The 15183-nt window shown below is 46.8% G+C and overlaps 1 protein-coding gene across 1 annotated transcript; it reads left to right on the top strand.

The window, feature by feature from the left end:
• The first annotated feature begins 1220 nt into the window (after window positions 1-1220).
• Window positions 1221-1748, top strand: LOC143957699 (epidermal differentiation-specific protein-like). Its single transcript, XM_077467392.1, has one exon. The coding sequence runs from the start codon at window positions 1221-1223 to the stop codon at window positions 1746-1748; it is 528 nt and encodes a 175-aa protein (XP_077323518.1).
• Window positions 1749-15183: the final 13435 nt, after the last annotated feature.

Here is a 15183-nt window from a genome sequence, read left to right as displayed (position 1 = left end):
AAACTGGCAAACTTATTGACTCGTGTATAAGCCGAGGGTGAGACATGCCTGTCCATCCCTGTGTGTGTGTCCGTCCATCCCTGTGTGTCCGTCCATCCCTGTGTGTCCGTCCATCCCTGTGTGTCCGTCCATCCATCCCTGTGTGTGTCCATCCATCCATCCATCCCTCTGTGTGTGTGTCTCCATCCATCCATCCATCCATCCCTGTGTGTGTGTGTCTCCATCCATCCATCCATCCATCCCTGTGTGTGTGTGTCTCCATCCATCCATCCATCCATCCCTGTGTGTGTGTGTCTCCATCCATCCATCCATCCCTGTGTGTGTGTGTATCCATCCATCCCTGTGTGTGTGTGTGTCTCCATCCATCCATCCATCCATCCGTGTGTGTGTGTCTCCATCCGTGTGTGTGTGTGTGTGTGTGTGTGTGTGTGTGTGTGTGTGTGTGTGTCCAGCCTACCTGTGTCCCGAGCCTTTGTCCCGAGCCTCCGTCCCGTGTCGTGCCTTGCCGTCGTGCCTTGCCTTGCCTTCGTCCCGTCCCGTCCCGTCCCGTGCCGTGCCGTGCCGTGCCTTGCCTTGCCTCCGTCCCGTGCCCTCTTCGTCGGCGGCCATTGTAAAATTCAAAAGCCGCGCCTCCTCCTTCGCCTGTGATAGGCGGAACACTGAATTTCCCAGCAGCCTGTGTTCCTCCTATCACGGACGTCGTATCATCCTCGTCCGTAGTACGAGGATGAGACGACGCCCGTGATAGGCGGAACACAGGCTGCTGGGAAATTCAGTGTTCCGCCTATCACAGGCGAAGGCGGAGCCGGAGGCGCGGCTTTTGAATCATAGAATGGCCGCTGTCTGTCTGCTCGACACGCTGATCGAGCGGGCAGACAGCGATGACTCGAGTATAAGCCGAGGGGGGCACTTTCAGCCTCAAAAAAGAGGCTGAAAATCTCGGCTTATACTCGAGTATATACGGTATGTATACATTTATTATGTATTATTATAAATTATACTTATGTATACATTTCCCAGCAGTTGTGAATTATTTCACAACTCTTACAAGTTGCGTAATTATTTCACAACTCTTACAAGTTGTTATCTCCAAGTGCACCTGGGTTCCCCACCAAGGTTTTTGTATAAATTCCCCAATCTCCAGCAGCCAAGGATTATACTTACACCGACCTCCAGAGATATCAGTTCTCATCATCTGATCTTCAACATAGAACTGGAAAATGAACACTCTTCAGCTGTTTCAGTTCCCGGATTTCAAGGGAGACTCTGTGTCTATAAAAGAAGACATTGCTGACCTGGGAACTGTTGGATTCCTGAACAAACCCAAATCTCTCAAAGTCACCGGAGAACCATGGGTTGTCTTCAGTGGAACCAATTATACAGGGGACTTCAGAGTCCTCAAAGAAGGCAACTACAACTCAATCCCAGGATTTGAGATCGGCTCTGTGAGACGTGTGAAGGGCGGTCTGCATAACCCCACCATTACTCTGTATCAGCGCATCCACTATGGGGGGAAATCTATCGACCTGGATAGACCTACAGATTCCCTTCGTCCCTATAAATTTGACAGCAAGGTTTCATCACATAAATATGTAAGCGGGGCCTGGATCCTGTATGATGGGGAGTTTTATACAGGTAAACAGATCATCACTCTGGCAGGAGATGAAATTCCAGATTACCGTGAAATTGGCTGGAATAATGAAGTGAGCTCCCTAAAGCCTGTGCTGGCTTATGAAGTTTATAAATGAATGAAGATGGTGAACTGCCCTTCTCCAGCGCTCTACCATGACATCCCGAGTCAGTGCTGTTCTCTGCATCTCCCTCTATTCTGCTGATTTCTGCTTATATACAAGGCCTGCCTGTTACAGAGAACCCAGATTCCCATATCACCAATTCTGATCCAATGAAGACCTCCAGAGAACACATATTATGTTCTAAGAACACCACCCATAACACCAATTCTGATCCAATGAAGTCCACCACGCTTAACATCCATTTTTACCTCATGAAGACCTCCAGAGAACACCAACTCCAATCTTATGAAGACCACCACCCATAACACCAATTCTGGTCTAATAAGGACCTCCAGAGACTAAAATATTGTCCTCTACAGGTTGGAGAACCCAAATCAATTGCATCCAAGTTCCAAGACATAGGTTTTAAAGGTGAACTCCAGGTATGTGTTTTATTACATAGTAACATTGGTCCAGCTTGGACAAGTATGCATGTGTCATACATATGGGATCCCGTAGAAGTGGGGAATCACTGAAGCAGTTACTATTACAGTGATCACTGCTGTCTTCTAGGTCCTGTGCCAAGCGACTGCCCTCCTGCATAGCACACACCGGGAGTCACTTGCTCGGCACAGTCACCATTCACAGAACGCCAACCTTTTTTCTCAATGAATACAAGGTGATCTCTATGGAGGGGTGGGGTGATGACATCATCATCCCCACCTTGTCCAATCAGAGAACACTTTGCAATCATTGAGAAACAAAAGGTAGGTCCACAGCTATGGCATCTGCATACTTACTTTGGTCTGAGCTCCATACCTGGAGTTTGTTATTTTTAGGTTTTGGGACAGTTTACATTTTGTAAGTCAATATGGCAGGAAATGTCTTACCTCTTCCAATGTCTATAAATGAAGAGAATTTTCTGTTTCTCTATAAATCCCGAGGAAAAGACCTGATTGGAACAATTATCAGTTGAACTGTCTAAAGTTATCCTTTCTTCATACCTTCTGAGTCTGCAAAATACCAACCGGATCCAATCAGAACCAAATCCTGGATAAAATATGGACTGAGAGGAGATTCTTCTATTTCATGGTTAAATACTTGGGGGGGAGGGGGGTAAATTTTCAAAACATGTGCTGCACAAATGTCAGAAGCATCGTTGTAAGTTGAAGGAAATGTCCAGTATTTTTTCTAACAGATAAATTCCTGTATCGTCAGCCCCATATAGTGGCCACCATGCAGTATACAGCGCTTTTCTGAAATACCTCCATGGAGAAAATAATCAGCATTTTGACCACTAGATGGAGCTGATGATACAGACATTTTTCTCTTGGAAAAAATACGGGACATTTTGTTCAACTTGACCAATACTTCTGATATTCGTGCAACAAATGTTTTAGAAATAGACCCCATAGCCAGGTTGGAAAAAAAGTTTAATTGGGTTCAAACCTCCTGCAGTTTATTTATATAAAGGTTTAATTCTATATAAATGATCCATTGTACACATTCTGGAATTCCATTCTTCTGATCACAGGAAAGTGACATTGATTAGTTGGAGGTTCATCAATAATCTTCATATTGATCAGATCAGATGTGTGATCTTCTCCTGTAACATGTTTATTGAGACAACGTAATTCTTTCTTCTGCTTTTCTCTCTCTAGAAATAAATGACTTTGCATGGCAGTGATCTGTGTGTGTCTGTGTATGAGATATACTGGGCTGGGATATGAAGAGAAGAATCCCTGGGGGGACACACACAGAAGGACAAATGCACACTCACATACACACATTGATTTATTTTCTCAATATAGTTCTTTATTGGAGTTTCAGAGAAGGTACATACATGTTATAGCCATAACTGCAGTAACAGAAACAGATGTTCCAGCTAGAAAGAAGCTCTTCTAACAACTAATAATGTGTTAAATGCAAACAGTAATATTCTAAGTGGGGGGGGGGGGGGGGTGAACCAAGGTAGTCGAGTAGGGAGAGGATCTAAATGGGGAAGGGGTGGAAAGGAGGGGGGATAAGGGATAGGGGTATAAGAAGGAGGAGGAAGAAGGGCACCAGAGGACCAGAGATAAAGACATAGATGTTGAATGAACATTTCATATCGGTATGGTTATACTTGAACATTACATTTTGGGTGTTGTAACCAGAGTGACCACTAGGGATGAGCCGAACACCCCCGGTTCAGTTCACAGCAGAACATGTGAACAGGAAAAAAATTTGATTGAACACACAAACACCATTAAAGTTTATGGGACACGAATATCAGAAATCAAAAGTGCTAATTTTAAAGGCTTATATGCATGGTATTGTCATAAAGTGTTTGGGGACCCGGGTCCTGCCCCAGGGGACATGCATCAATGCAAAAAAAAAGGTTTTAAAAACGTCAGTTTTTTCAGGAGCAGTGATTTTAATAATGCTTAAAGTGAAACAATAAAAGTGTAATATTCCTATAAAGTTCATACCTGGGGGGTGTCTATAGCATGTTTCCCGGTCCCAGTCTGAGAGCAAAATTACATTTCTAAAGGAAAAAAGGTCATTTAAAACTACTATAATGAATTATCAGGTCCCGACAATACACATAAAAGTCATTGAAAAAAACGGCATGGGATTCCCCCACAGTCCTTCGGGTGTGGTACAAATATTAAGGGGAACCCTGAACCAAAATTGAAAAAAAATTTGCTAGGGGATCCCCCCAAATCCCCTTTTAAGGGGAACCAGGCGCCAAAAAAATGGCGTGTGGGTCCCCCTAAAAATCAATACCAGACCCTTATCCGATCACGCAACCTGGCAGGCCACAGGAAAAGAGGTGGGAAGAGAGAGAGCCCCCCCTTCTGAACCGTGCTTGGATAAGGGTCTGGTATGGATTTTTGCCGTGGGGTTCCCCTTAATATCCATAGCAGACCTGAAGGGGGGGCCACGCATTTTTTTTTTTTTTTTTTTACAGTTTGGTTCTGATTCCCCCTTAATATTCATACCAGACCCTAAGGGCCTGGTAATTGACTGTGAGGGAATACCATGTCGTTTTTTTCAATGACTTTTATCTGTATTGCCGGGATCTGACATTTCATTATAGCCACGAGTAGTTTTAATATACTTTTTCCTTAGAAATGTCATTTTGCTCTCGGACTGTTCTAAACATGGGAAACATGCGCCACTTTACAGGCATACTATAGAAACCCCCCAGGTATGAAATGTAAAGGAATATTTCTCTTTAAGCATTATTGCAATCACTGCTCTCAAAAAAAACAGCTGTTTTAAAAACTTTTTTTGTATTGATACTAGGAATGAGCTTCGAGTTCAGCAAACAATTTGGGGTGTTTGTGGCAAATTCGAAAAGCAGCGGAACACTCTGTACAAGTCTATGGGAGAAATCTAAAGTAATTTTAAAGGCTTATATGCAAGTTACTGTCCTAAAAAGTATTTGGGGACCCGGGTCCTGCCCCAGGGATGGATCAATGCAAAAAAAAGTTTTAAAAACTGCCGTTTTTTTCGGGAGCAGTGGGACAGTTCTAAGCACGGGAAACATGCGCGCCTTTACAGGCATACTATAGACACCACCAGGTACGAATTTTAAGGAATATTACACTTTTATTGTTTCACTTAAAGCATTATTAAAATCACTGTTCCTGAAAAAACTTCAGTTTTTAAAACTTTTTTTTTGCATTGATACATGTCCCCTGGGTCAGGACCCGGGTCCCCAAACACTTTCTATGACAATATCATGCATATAAGCCTTTAAAATTAGCACTTGATTTCTCCCATAGACTTTTAAAGGGTGTTCTGCGGCTTTCAAATTTGTTGCAAACACCCCAAATTGTTTGCTATTCCTTGAACTTACGTTTCGATTCAATCATTGGACTCATCCCTAGTGACCACATACCCATATGTTTTCCTACATGCAAGTTTTTCCTAGCTACTATCCTTTCCATTTCACACTGGAAGTTGAGATCTGCGATATTGCTTGAAATAGAGGGGATTGTACTAGTTTTCCATAGTCTGTGTCACGTACCTGGTGGTAGAGTCTGGAATGCAGAGGAAGGCCTCTCTTACACCTGTGACTTGAGGCCCCTGATAAAGCAGACAGGAGGCGCAGGAGTGCAGAGTCGCAAGGTTGCTAGTAGATGAGCTGGACCGGAACTGCAGCAGGAACTGGAATGGACTCAGGAACAGCTGTCAGACAGGAAGCTGAAGCTCAGGCAGGTGCAGGCAGCTGGACTGGAAGCATCAGAAAACAAGTCCAAGCAGGTGAACACTGGAGCAGGGTCAGGTGCAGGCAACAGGCAGGCAGCGAGGTAGGAGGAGGAGAAGGCAGGAACATGGTCTTGGGTTCAGGCAGGTTTGGCAGCAGGCTGACAGCGAGGTAGCAGAATGAGCAGGCGGGAACATAGTAAAACAGGCTGAGGTCAGATGCAGGATGATAGCAGGGATCATCAGGAGCAAGCCGGGTAGGGTCAACTGGAGCAGGATACAGACAAACGACAATCAGGGGTTTCAGGTAAACGCTGCAGACCAGACAGCACTGATGCAAGGGAACAAGGAAGTTGCAGGCGTGTGCATGTCGCAGGCGTGTGAGCATAGGTGCAGGTGCATGCATAGGTGCGTGTGTGCGCAGTTGCGCGCAAATGTTCCCACACAGTCCTTTTCAGTGGAACATGTAGAACAGGGGGAGGTTTAAGGTCGCCATCTTGATTGCTGGCGTGCCCTTCCTGACAGTCTGGTAATGTTTATTTTGGCAGCATATAGTAGATTGAGGTGGAATGTTTCTATGCCTGTGTGTAGGAGGGCTAGTGCAGGAGCCGGAGACCACAAAATCCCAGTGATGGAGGAGACCAATGCGAATACTTGGTTCCAGAAGGAACTTAAGGATTTGCAAAACCATAGGGTATGTGCGATGGAGCCTATACTGCTGCAGTTTCTCCAGCAGGATGGTGGGTGGCCTGGTTACATTTTAGATAGTCAGTAGGGTGTTAAATACCATCTGTGGATGGTCCTTTGGTAGGATTCCCAGTGGCTGGTACAGCAAGATGCTTTAAAGGTTTCTGTAAATACTCGTTGCCCCTGGTCTTGGGTGAGAGGGACATTCAATTCTTCAGCCCATTTGCTTTAGGAATGTTCTTGGGAGTAGGGTCGGGTGTCGCTAAGACACCAGTACATAAGGGAAATACCTCTGCTGGGGCATGGTATATTGGTACGATGATATTTACTGTGGAGGGCAGTTTAGATATGTTTAGAAAGTGGGAGATTCTCGTGTATGTGAAAGCTTCTGAGCTTGGGAGTTTGAATTTATCTTGGAGAGCTTCAAATGTATGCAGCGAACTGTGGCCTATCATGTCGCCAATGGTCAGGATACCAGTGGAGTGCCACTGGGAGAGGTTCAAATCAGGGATGCAGGAAGTTATGGCTGTTAGTGGTAATGGTAGTGATCTACTAGGTGAGTTTTGAAGGTATGCATTTAAAAGTTTTCTCCAGGCCAACATTGAGGCAGAGATCATTGGGTTCATTTGCCAAAGAGATATAGAGTATCCAGCTGTCTTTAGTAAGAGGTAATCGGATAGGGTAGCAGGATGTGGGTAAGGGGATTCTATGATGGACCATATTTTTTCAGGTGTAGGATGCCACCAATAGTAAAGTTGGTCTAAGATTGAGGCGTAGCAGTAGTTGCCCACATTATTTTTTTTATTGCACATTATAAAAATGTATTGTACTTTGGTAAATTTAGACAATCTTTCCCTTGATATAAAAATGTTTTGTCATCTTTGGGTTGATTTCCCTTCACTTCCTGTCCTGTAGGATTAACAAAAAAGTAAGTGGAAATCTCACGGAAGTAAGGAAATCCTTAACTATGGTATTAACTATGGCTTGTTACCTGTTATACCAATAACCCCATCCTTCCCTCTCGTGACCACACAACACTGAAATGGAGTAAATTGGCCATAGCAGCCTTTAACCAAATAAAAAGCTCAAATAAATTACCATAATAAGTAACATAATCACCTTTTTCAAACATAACATTAGTTTATTCACTAAAATAGAGTACAAGGTCCCAATAAGCATAAAACCAGAACTGTACCTGTACCTGCCAGTCACTTCTCAGGCCTCCAGTCGCGAAACCAGTGACTCAGAGACAACTAGCAGGTACCCATATACCAACTGGGAGCCGTACCTCAGATAGGTCCCTACAGTATACCCTTTTTGATGTGCCCATATGACCTAAAAGGACCTTGCACACCGCCACCACCACTCAAACCTGACACATTAGGTTTGAGTGCACCTCCACACCCTCAGGGCCCTCTGGATACCCTCCTCCAAATCAAGACACCACATGCCGATCCCAACGACACTTAAATGAACACCGTCCCCACATAAATATCTCCAAGGTTCAACCTCCAACTTGTGGTGTCGCACCGCCAAACCTCCATTGCGCATCAGAAATCATTCCACCTCCCGATATACCTTAACCCTTTCCTTGTTAAAGGCTGAAACCAACCTAGCCCACCTCCATTGTGTACGAGCCACCATATCAGATCATACTATCAGCAAGTCTGGGTAATCTATTCAAAGCCGCAGGAAGTCAAATTTAACATCCCGTATGAGCTCCCTCATGGACCACAGCCCTAAATAATTCCCCCAGCATGCACCACGAACACATTGGGGGCTCTATCCAGCCAAGCATTGCGCTCAAACTCAGGAATAGGGACGAGCTTCGTGTTCGAGTCGAAAATACGTTCGATTCGAACATCGGCCGTTCGCCCGTTCGGCGAATACCGAACGTTATGGGCCGCTCATGCCAAATTTGTGTGGCGCTCACGGCCCACAATGCACTGCGCCATCGCAGTGCATTGCTGGCTCATGATTGGCCAAGCATGCACTGTGACCCCGCATGCTTGGTCAATCACAGCGCCGGCAGCGAGGAGAGTCATGATTGGCCACAGGCAGGATGCCTGTGGCCAATCATAGCTCAGGCTGTGTAGTACACGCCCCACACTATATAAGGCCGCCAGCGCGGCGGCCTTTTGTAGTGTGTTGGCATCTGTAGGAGTTAGTGGGTGTTCTGTGTAGCTTCAACACAGTATACACCGTTCGTTATCGGCCGATTTTGCGTTCTTGCTCTTCTGTAGTGGTTGTTGTCTGCGTGCCCTGACCGCAGTATACACCATTATATCCACCTATATATCTAGCTATCTTGCTCTTTTTAAATAGAGCTTGCAGTCAGTTGTAGGAAATTGTGCGTGCTGTCTGCGTGCCCTGACCGCAGCATACACTGTTATATCCACCTACATAGCTAGCTATATTGCTCTTTTTTAATAGAGCTTGCAGTCAGTTGTAGGAGATTGTGCATGCTGTCTGCGTGCCCTGACCGCAGTATACACCGCTATGTCCACCTATATATCTAGCTATCTTGCTCTTTTTAAATAGAGCTTGCAGTCAGTTGTAGGAAATTGTGTGTGCTGTCTGCGTGCCCTGACCGCAGCATCCACCGTTATATCCACCTACATAGCTAGCTATATTGCTCTTTTTAACCACTTTCAGACCGGACCATTTTGCTGGTCAAAGACCAGACCACGTTTTGCGATTCGGCACTGCACCACTTTAACTGACAATTGCGCGGTCGTGCGGCGTGGCTCACAAACAAAATTTATGTCCTTTTTTTCCCACAAATAGAGCTTTCTTATGGTGGTATTTGATCACCCCTGCGGTTTTTATTTTTTGCGCTATAAACAAAAATAGAGCGACAATTTTGAAAAAAACGCATTATTTTTTACTTTTTGTTATAATAAATATCCCCCAAAAATATATAAAAAAACATTTTTTTTCCCTCAGTTTAGGCCGATACGTATTCTTCTACATATTTTCGGTAAAAAAAATCGCAATAAGCGATTATTGATTGGTTTGCGCAAAAGTTATAGCGTTTACAAAAAAGGGATAGTTTTATAGCATTTTTGTTAATAATTTTTTTTTTTTACTAGTAATGGCGGCGATTAGCGATTTTTATTGTGACTGCAACATTGTGGGGGACCCATCGGACATTTTTGACACATTTTTGGGACCATTGTTATTTATACAGTAATCACTGCTATATAAATGCACTGATTCCTGTGTAAATGACACTGGCAGTGAAGGGGTTAACCACTAGGTGGCAGTGTAGGGGTTAAGTGTTCCTAGGGGTGTGTTACTAACTGTGGGGGGTTGGGCTTTCATTTAGTGATCACTGATCTCTGCTCCAATCACATGGAGCAGAGATCAGTGTCACTAGTTGCTAGGGAGAATGGAGAAATGCTGTTTACACGGCATTTCCTCCATTCAGCCGTCCCGTGAGACGATTGCGGGTATGCCCACGGCGATCGAGACCGCGGGTCCCGACCGGCGCGGGAGCGCGCCACGGGCGGCGCGCTGCCGATGGCAGGGCGGCATTGAAGATTGGACGTAGATGTACGCCAATATGCCTGCCCGTGCCATTCTGTCGACGTACATCGTCGTGCGCTGGTCGGGAAGTGGTTAAATAGAGCTTGCAGTCAGTTGTAGGAGATTGTGCGTGCTGTTTGCGTGCCCTGACCGCAGTATACACCGTTATATCCACCTATATAGCTAGCTATATTGCTCTTTTTAAATAGAGCTTGCAGTCAGTTGTAGGAGATTGTGCGTGCTGTCTGCGTGTCCTGACCACAGTATACACCGTTATATCCACCTACATATAGAGCTTGTGTTAAGTACCTGGGAGGTGAGCCTGACTTGGTGGAGAAGACTTCTCTTACGACTCTGGTTCAGGGTCCACTGGAGTGAGACAGGTCTTTTTACAATTTCGCACTGCACTGCTTAACTGGTAATTGCGCGGTCATGCAATGTTGTACCCAAACGAAATTTGCGTCCTTTTCTTCCCACAAATAGAGCTTTCTTTTGATGTTATTTGATTGCCTCTGCGATTTTTATTTTTTGCGATATAAATGGAAAAAGACCAAAAATTTTGAGAAAAAAGATATTTTCTACTTTTTGTTATAAGAAAAATCGAATAAACTCAATTTTAGTCATACATTTAGGGCAAAATTCAGCCACATGTCTTTAGTAAAAAAAAAGTCAATAAGCGTATATTTATTGGTTTGCACAAAAGTTATAGCGTCTACAAACTAGAGTACATTTTCTGGAATTTACACAGCTTTTAATTTATGACTGCCTATCTCATTACTTGAGGTGCTAAAATGGCAGGGCAGTACAACCCCCCCCCCAAATGACCCCATTTTGGAAAGTAGACACCCCAAGGAAATTGCTGAGGGGCATGTTGAGCCCATTGAATATTTTTTTTTTGTCCCAAGTGATTGAATAATGACACAAAAAAAAAATTGTGTGCCTATGTGTACCTACATGTCAGTGTAGTGTTGGTGCACACTTACTTTCTCTGTTCTCCTTGCAGTCCGGTCAAAAAGACCGCCCCGAGGAGAATGACATCACTTTCTCCCTGCCTGTGTTTACTATACTCATTCGCCAGGAGCGATCGAGAGGGGATGGCCAGAAAGCAACGGCCATCCCCTCATCCCGGATCGCTCCTGCAGTGAAACGGACCGCCACCCGCTGGAAGGCGAGCACGTACATGTACGTGCTTGTACCTGTCGGTGCAATTGCGCCGACATACATTGCCATGCGGCGGTCCTTAAGTGGTTAAAAAGAGCTTTCAGTCAGTTTTAGGAGATTGTGCATTCTGTCTGCTTGCCCTGACCGCAGTATACACCGTTATATCCACCTACATAGCTAGCTATATTGCTCTTTTTAAATAGAGCTTGCAGTTAGTTGTAGGAGATTGTGCGTGCTATCTGCGTGCCCTGACCGCAGTATACACCGTTATATCCACCTATATAGCTCTTCTCTAATTGAGCCATCTGCCATCTGCAGGAGTTAGTGGGTGTTGTGTGTGCCTCCAGCATAATATACACTACCCGATTGCTGGTTTTCCCAACTCCTTTCAGGCCATTACCATGTCTGGAAGGCCAGCAAGGAGAGGCAGACAGGCACGAGCCGATAAAAGAGGGCAAGCAGGCTCTGTGTCTAGAGAAAACAGTGCTGGTCGTGGACGCGGTGCATCGTCATCATCAGCACGTGGCCATGGGACACGCTTGTCCTTCTTTTCGGCAGCTGGACATGTTGAGCCGCAACATGCCGAAGACTTGGTAGAGTGGATGACCAAGCCCTCTTCATCCTCCTCATCCTCTCTCATCCAGGCTCAGGGTACTAGCAAAGCAGCTGCCAACGCATCGCCTTCCCTCCTCTCAATGTCATCATCAGTGACTCCTTCCCTAGACCCACCATGTCCTCCTGAGGAGTCTCCTGAACTCTTTGAGCACAGTGTTGGGTACATGCTCCAGGAGGATGCCCAGTGTTTTGTAGGCTCTGATGATGATACTCAGCTAGAGGAAGGCAGTAGCGTGAGCGCAGAGAGAGGGGATGCTCAAGAAGGACAGCAATCTGGCAGTCATGTTCCACAAGCTGCAGCATACTGCCAGATTTGCTCCAGCGATGAAGAGGGATGGGGATGATGAGGGCACTGACTCCACGTGGGTGCCTGGTAGGAGAGCGGAGGAGAAGGCACATGTCCAACAAGGCAGGATGCCCTCCTGGGGCCAGATTAGGGGCAGCACACCGACTGAATCACACCGCAGAGCTCCGCCTGTGCAGGGCGATGCCTCTGCGCGTTATTCTAAAAGTTCTTTGGTGTGGGCCTTTTTTGAGACGAGTGCATCAGATTGCACCACTGCTATTTGCAACATATGTCTCAAGCGTATCTCGTGTGGCCAAAACATCAGCCGCTTGGGCACCACATGCTTGACCAGACATATGTTGAGCTGCCATGCAGCTCGTTGAGAAGCGTACCTGAAAGACCCACACCAAAGAACAAAGCGGACCTCTCCTTGCTCCTCATCAGCTGGCATCTCCAACCCCACTAGACCTTCAGTCCTCTCTGAAACCTGCTCTGAGAGGAATGAAGGTGTAGAATTAGGTGTGTCACAGCCAAGTGCTTCCGGGCACTCTGCTAGCAGTACACCCGCGTCTGATTATAGCAGGCAAATGTCCCTGCCCCAGCTGCTGGACCGTCGAAAGAAGTTCACTCCCAGCCATCCACATGCCCAATGGTTGAATGCTAGCTTGGCTCAATTGCTAGCACTTCAACTGCTGCCTTTTCAGTTGGTAGACTCGGCCCCCTTCCGTGAGTTTGTGCAATGTGCGGTTCCTCAGTGGCAGGTCCCCAAACTCCACTTTTTCTCATGGAAGGCGATTCCGGCTCTCTACCCGCATGTGGAAGGCAATGTCCTTGCCTCGCTGGACAGGGCGGTCAGCGGTAAGGCGCATATTACCGCTGACTCATGATCCAGCAGGCATGGACAGGGACGTTACCTGTCTTTCACAGCCCATTGGGTCACTCTTCTGGCAGCTGGGAAGGATGCAGGACAAGGTGCAGTAGTGTTGGAGGTTGTTCCGCCACCACACCTCCAAAATGCTACTATTGGTTGTGACACACCTCTCTCCTCCACCCCCTCCTCTTCTTCTTCCTCCATGGCCTCTTCCAGTGCTCTGTCCTCAGAACCAGCGGTGCTTTGTAGGCGTTCCAGGGGCTACGCAAGTACGCAGGCAAAACCATGCCATGCCGTGCTTGCACTGGTTTGTTTGGGGGACAGGAGCCACACTGGGGCAGATGTTTTGTCAGCTCTGCAGGGGCAGGCCGAGAGGTGGTTGACGCCACGCCAGCTTAAGCCAGGAGTGGTGGTTTGCGGCAATGGCACCAACCTCCTCTCCGCCTTCCGACAGGGACAACTGACCCATGTGCCCTGTGTGGCTCACGTCCTTAACCTGGTGGTGCAGCAGTTATTGGGCAGGTACCCGGGCTTACAGGATGTCCCGAAGCAGGCCAGGAGAGTCTCTGTGCATTTCTGCCGATCATTTAATGCCTGTGCTTGGCTGGCTAAGCTCCAAAAGGAGTTGAACCTGCCCAAGAACTGCCTTATATGTGACATGCCCACCAGGTGGAACTCAAGATTGGCCATGCTGCAGTGGCTGCACACGCAGCAGAGGGCCATCAATGAGTACCTATGCGACTACGGCACCAGGACAGTGTCAGGGGAGCTCGGTTTTTTCTCACCATGCCAGTGGGGCATGATCAGGGATGCATGCACTGTCCTGTCACTGTTTGAGGAGGCCACAAGGATGGTGAGCAGTGACAGTGCATGCATCAGTGACACTGTACCTCTTGTCCACCTCTTGGCGCATACGCTGCATGGAATAATGGACAGGGCACTTGTGGCAGAACAGAGGCAGGAAGAAGAGGACTTCCTTGCCTCTCAAGGCCCCCTTTATCCAGACAGTGTTCCTGCTGTGCCACCCATCACACAGGAAGAGGGTGAGGAGGAGGAAGAGGAGGAGGAGGATGATTGTGTCAGCATGGAGGTGGAGGCTGGCACTCAGCATCAGCAGCAGCAGCAGTCTTTTAGGGATGATTTACAGTCCCAAGAAACCCGTGGACTTGTACGTGGCTGGGAGGAGGTAGCTGCGGATCATGTTGTCCTTAGTGACCCAGAGGACTCCGGACTGAATGCCTCAGCTAACCTACGCTGCATGGCCTCCCTGATCCTGCAAAGCCTGCGGAAGGATCCTCGTATTCTTCGGATAAAGGAGAGGGACCATTACTGGCTGGCCACTCTCCTTGATCCACGGTACAAGGGTAAGGTTGCCGACCTTATCTTGCAGTCGCAGAGGGAGTAGAGGATGAGACATCTCCGGGAGGCCTTGCAGAAGGGTCTGTGCAACGCGTTCCCAGAGACTGGGAGGTTACAAACTCCTGGTCCTGGACAACGTGTTGCTGAGGCATCGGTCAGAAGGAGTGGTGGAGAAGGTGGCCGTCTGACCGATGCGTTCAGACAATTTTTTAGTCCGCAGCCCCAAGGTATGATCAGTTCCAGCAACCATCGCCAGCGTCTGATTTACATGGTGCAGGAATACCTAGGGACAAGGTCAGACTTGGGCACCTTTCCCACCGAAAATCCTCTGGCTTACTGGGTCTTGAGGATGGATCACTGGCCAGAGCTTGCACAGTATGCAATTGAGCTACTGGCCTTTCCTGCATTCTTTCAGAACGCACCTTCAGTACTGCTGGTGGCTTTGTTAGTGATCACAGGGTGCACCTGTCCACCGACTCAGTTGATCGACTGACCTTCATCAAGATGAATAAGTCTTGGATCACCCACAGCTACCAAGCACCTGAAGCTGATGTAACCGAATATTTTTTTTTTAAATATCACATCCCTTCAAGACTACCTATGCTGATGCTGAGTGACTGTCCTGTTATGTTGATTGTCTATCCTCTTCCTCCTCCACTGATATGTTGGAAGAACATTTTTGGTTCTGGGTGATGCCACCAGCCCAATTTTTCAGCCCCTGTTTAACAGGGGGCGTTTAATTACAA

Source organism: Lithobates pipiens, unplaced genomic scaffold, assembly GCF_037356315.1.
Source record: "Lithobates pipiens isolate NorthernLeopardFrog02 unplaced genomic scaffold, aLitPip1_a1.2 Scaffold_55, whole genome shotgun sequence".
Taxonomy (NCBI): domain Eukaryota; kingdom Metazoa; phylum Chordata; class Amphibia; order Anura; family Ranidae; genus Lithobates; species Lithobates pipiens.
This window is presented reverse-complemented; position numbering and strand designations above follow the sequence as displayed.

Bases quoted from the DNA above. Each gene is read 5' to 3' on its own strand.
- LOC143957699 (XM_077467392.1), top strand. From the start codon at position 1,221: ATGAACACTCTTCAGCTGTTTCAGTTCCCGGATTTCAAGGGAGACTCT.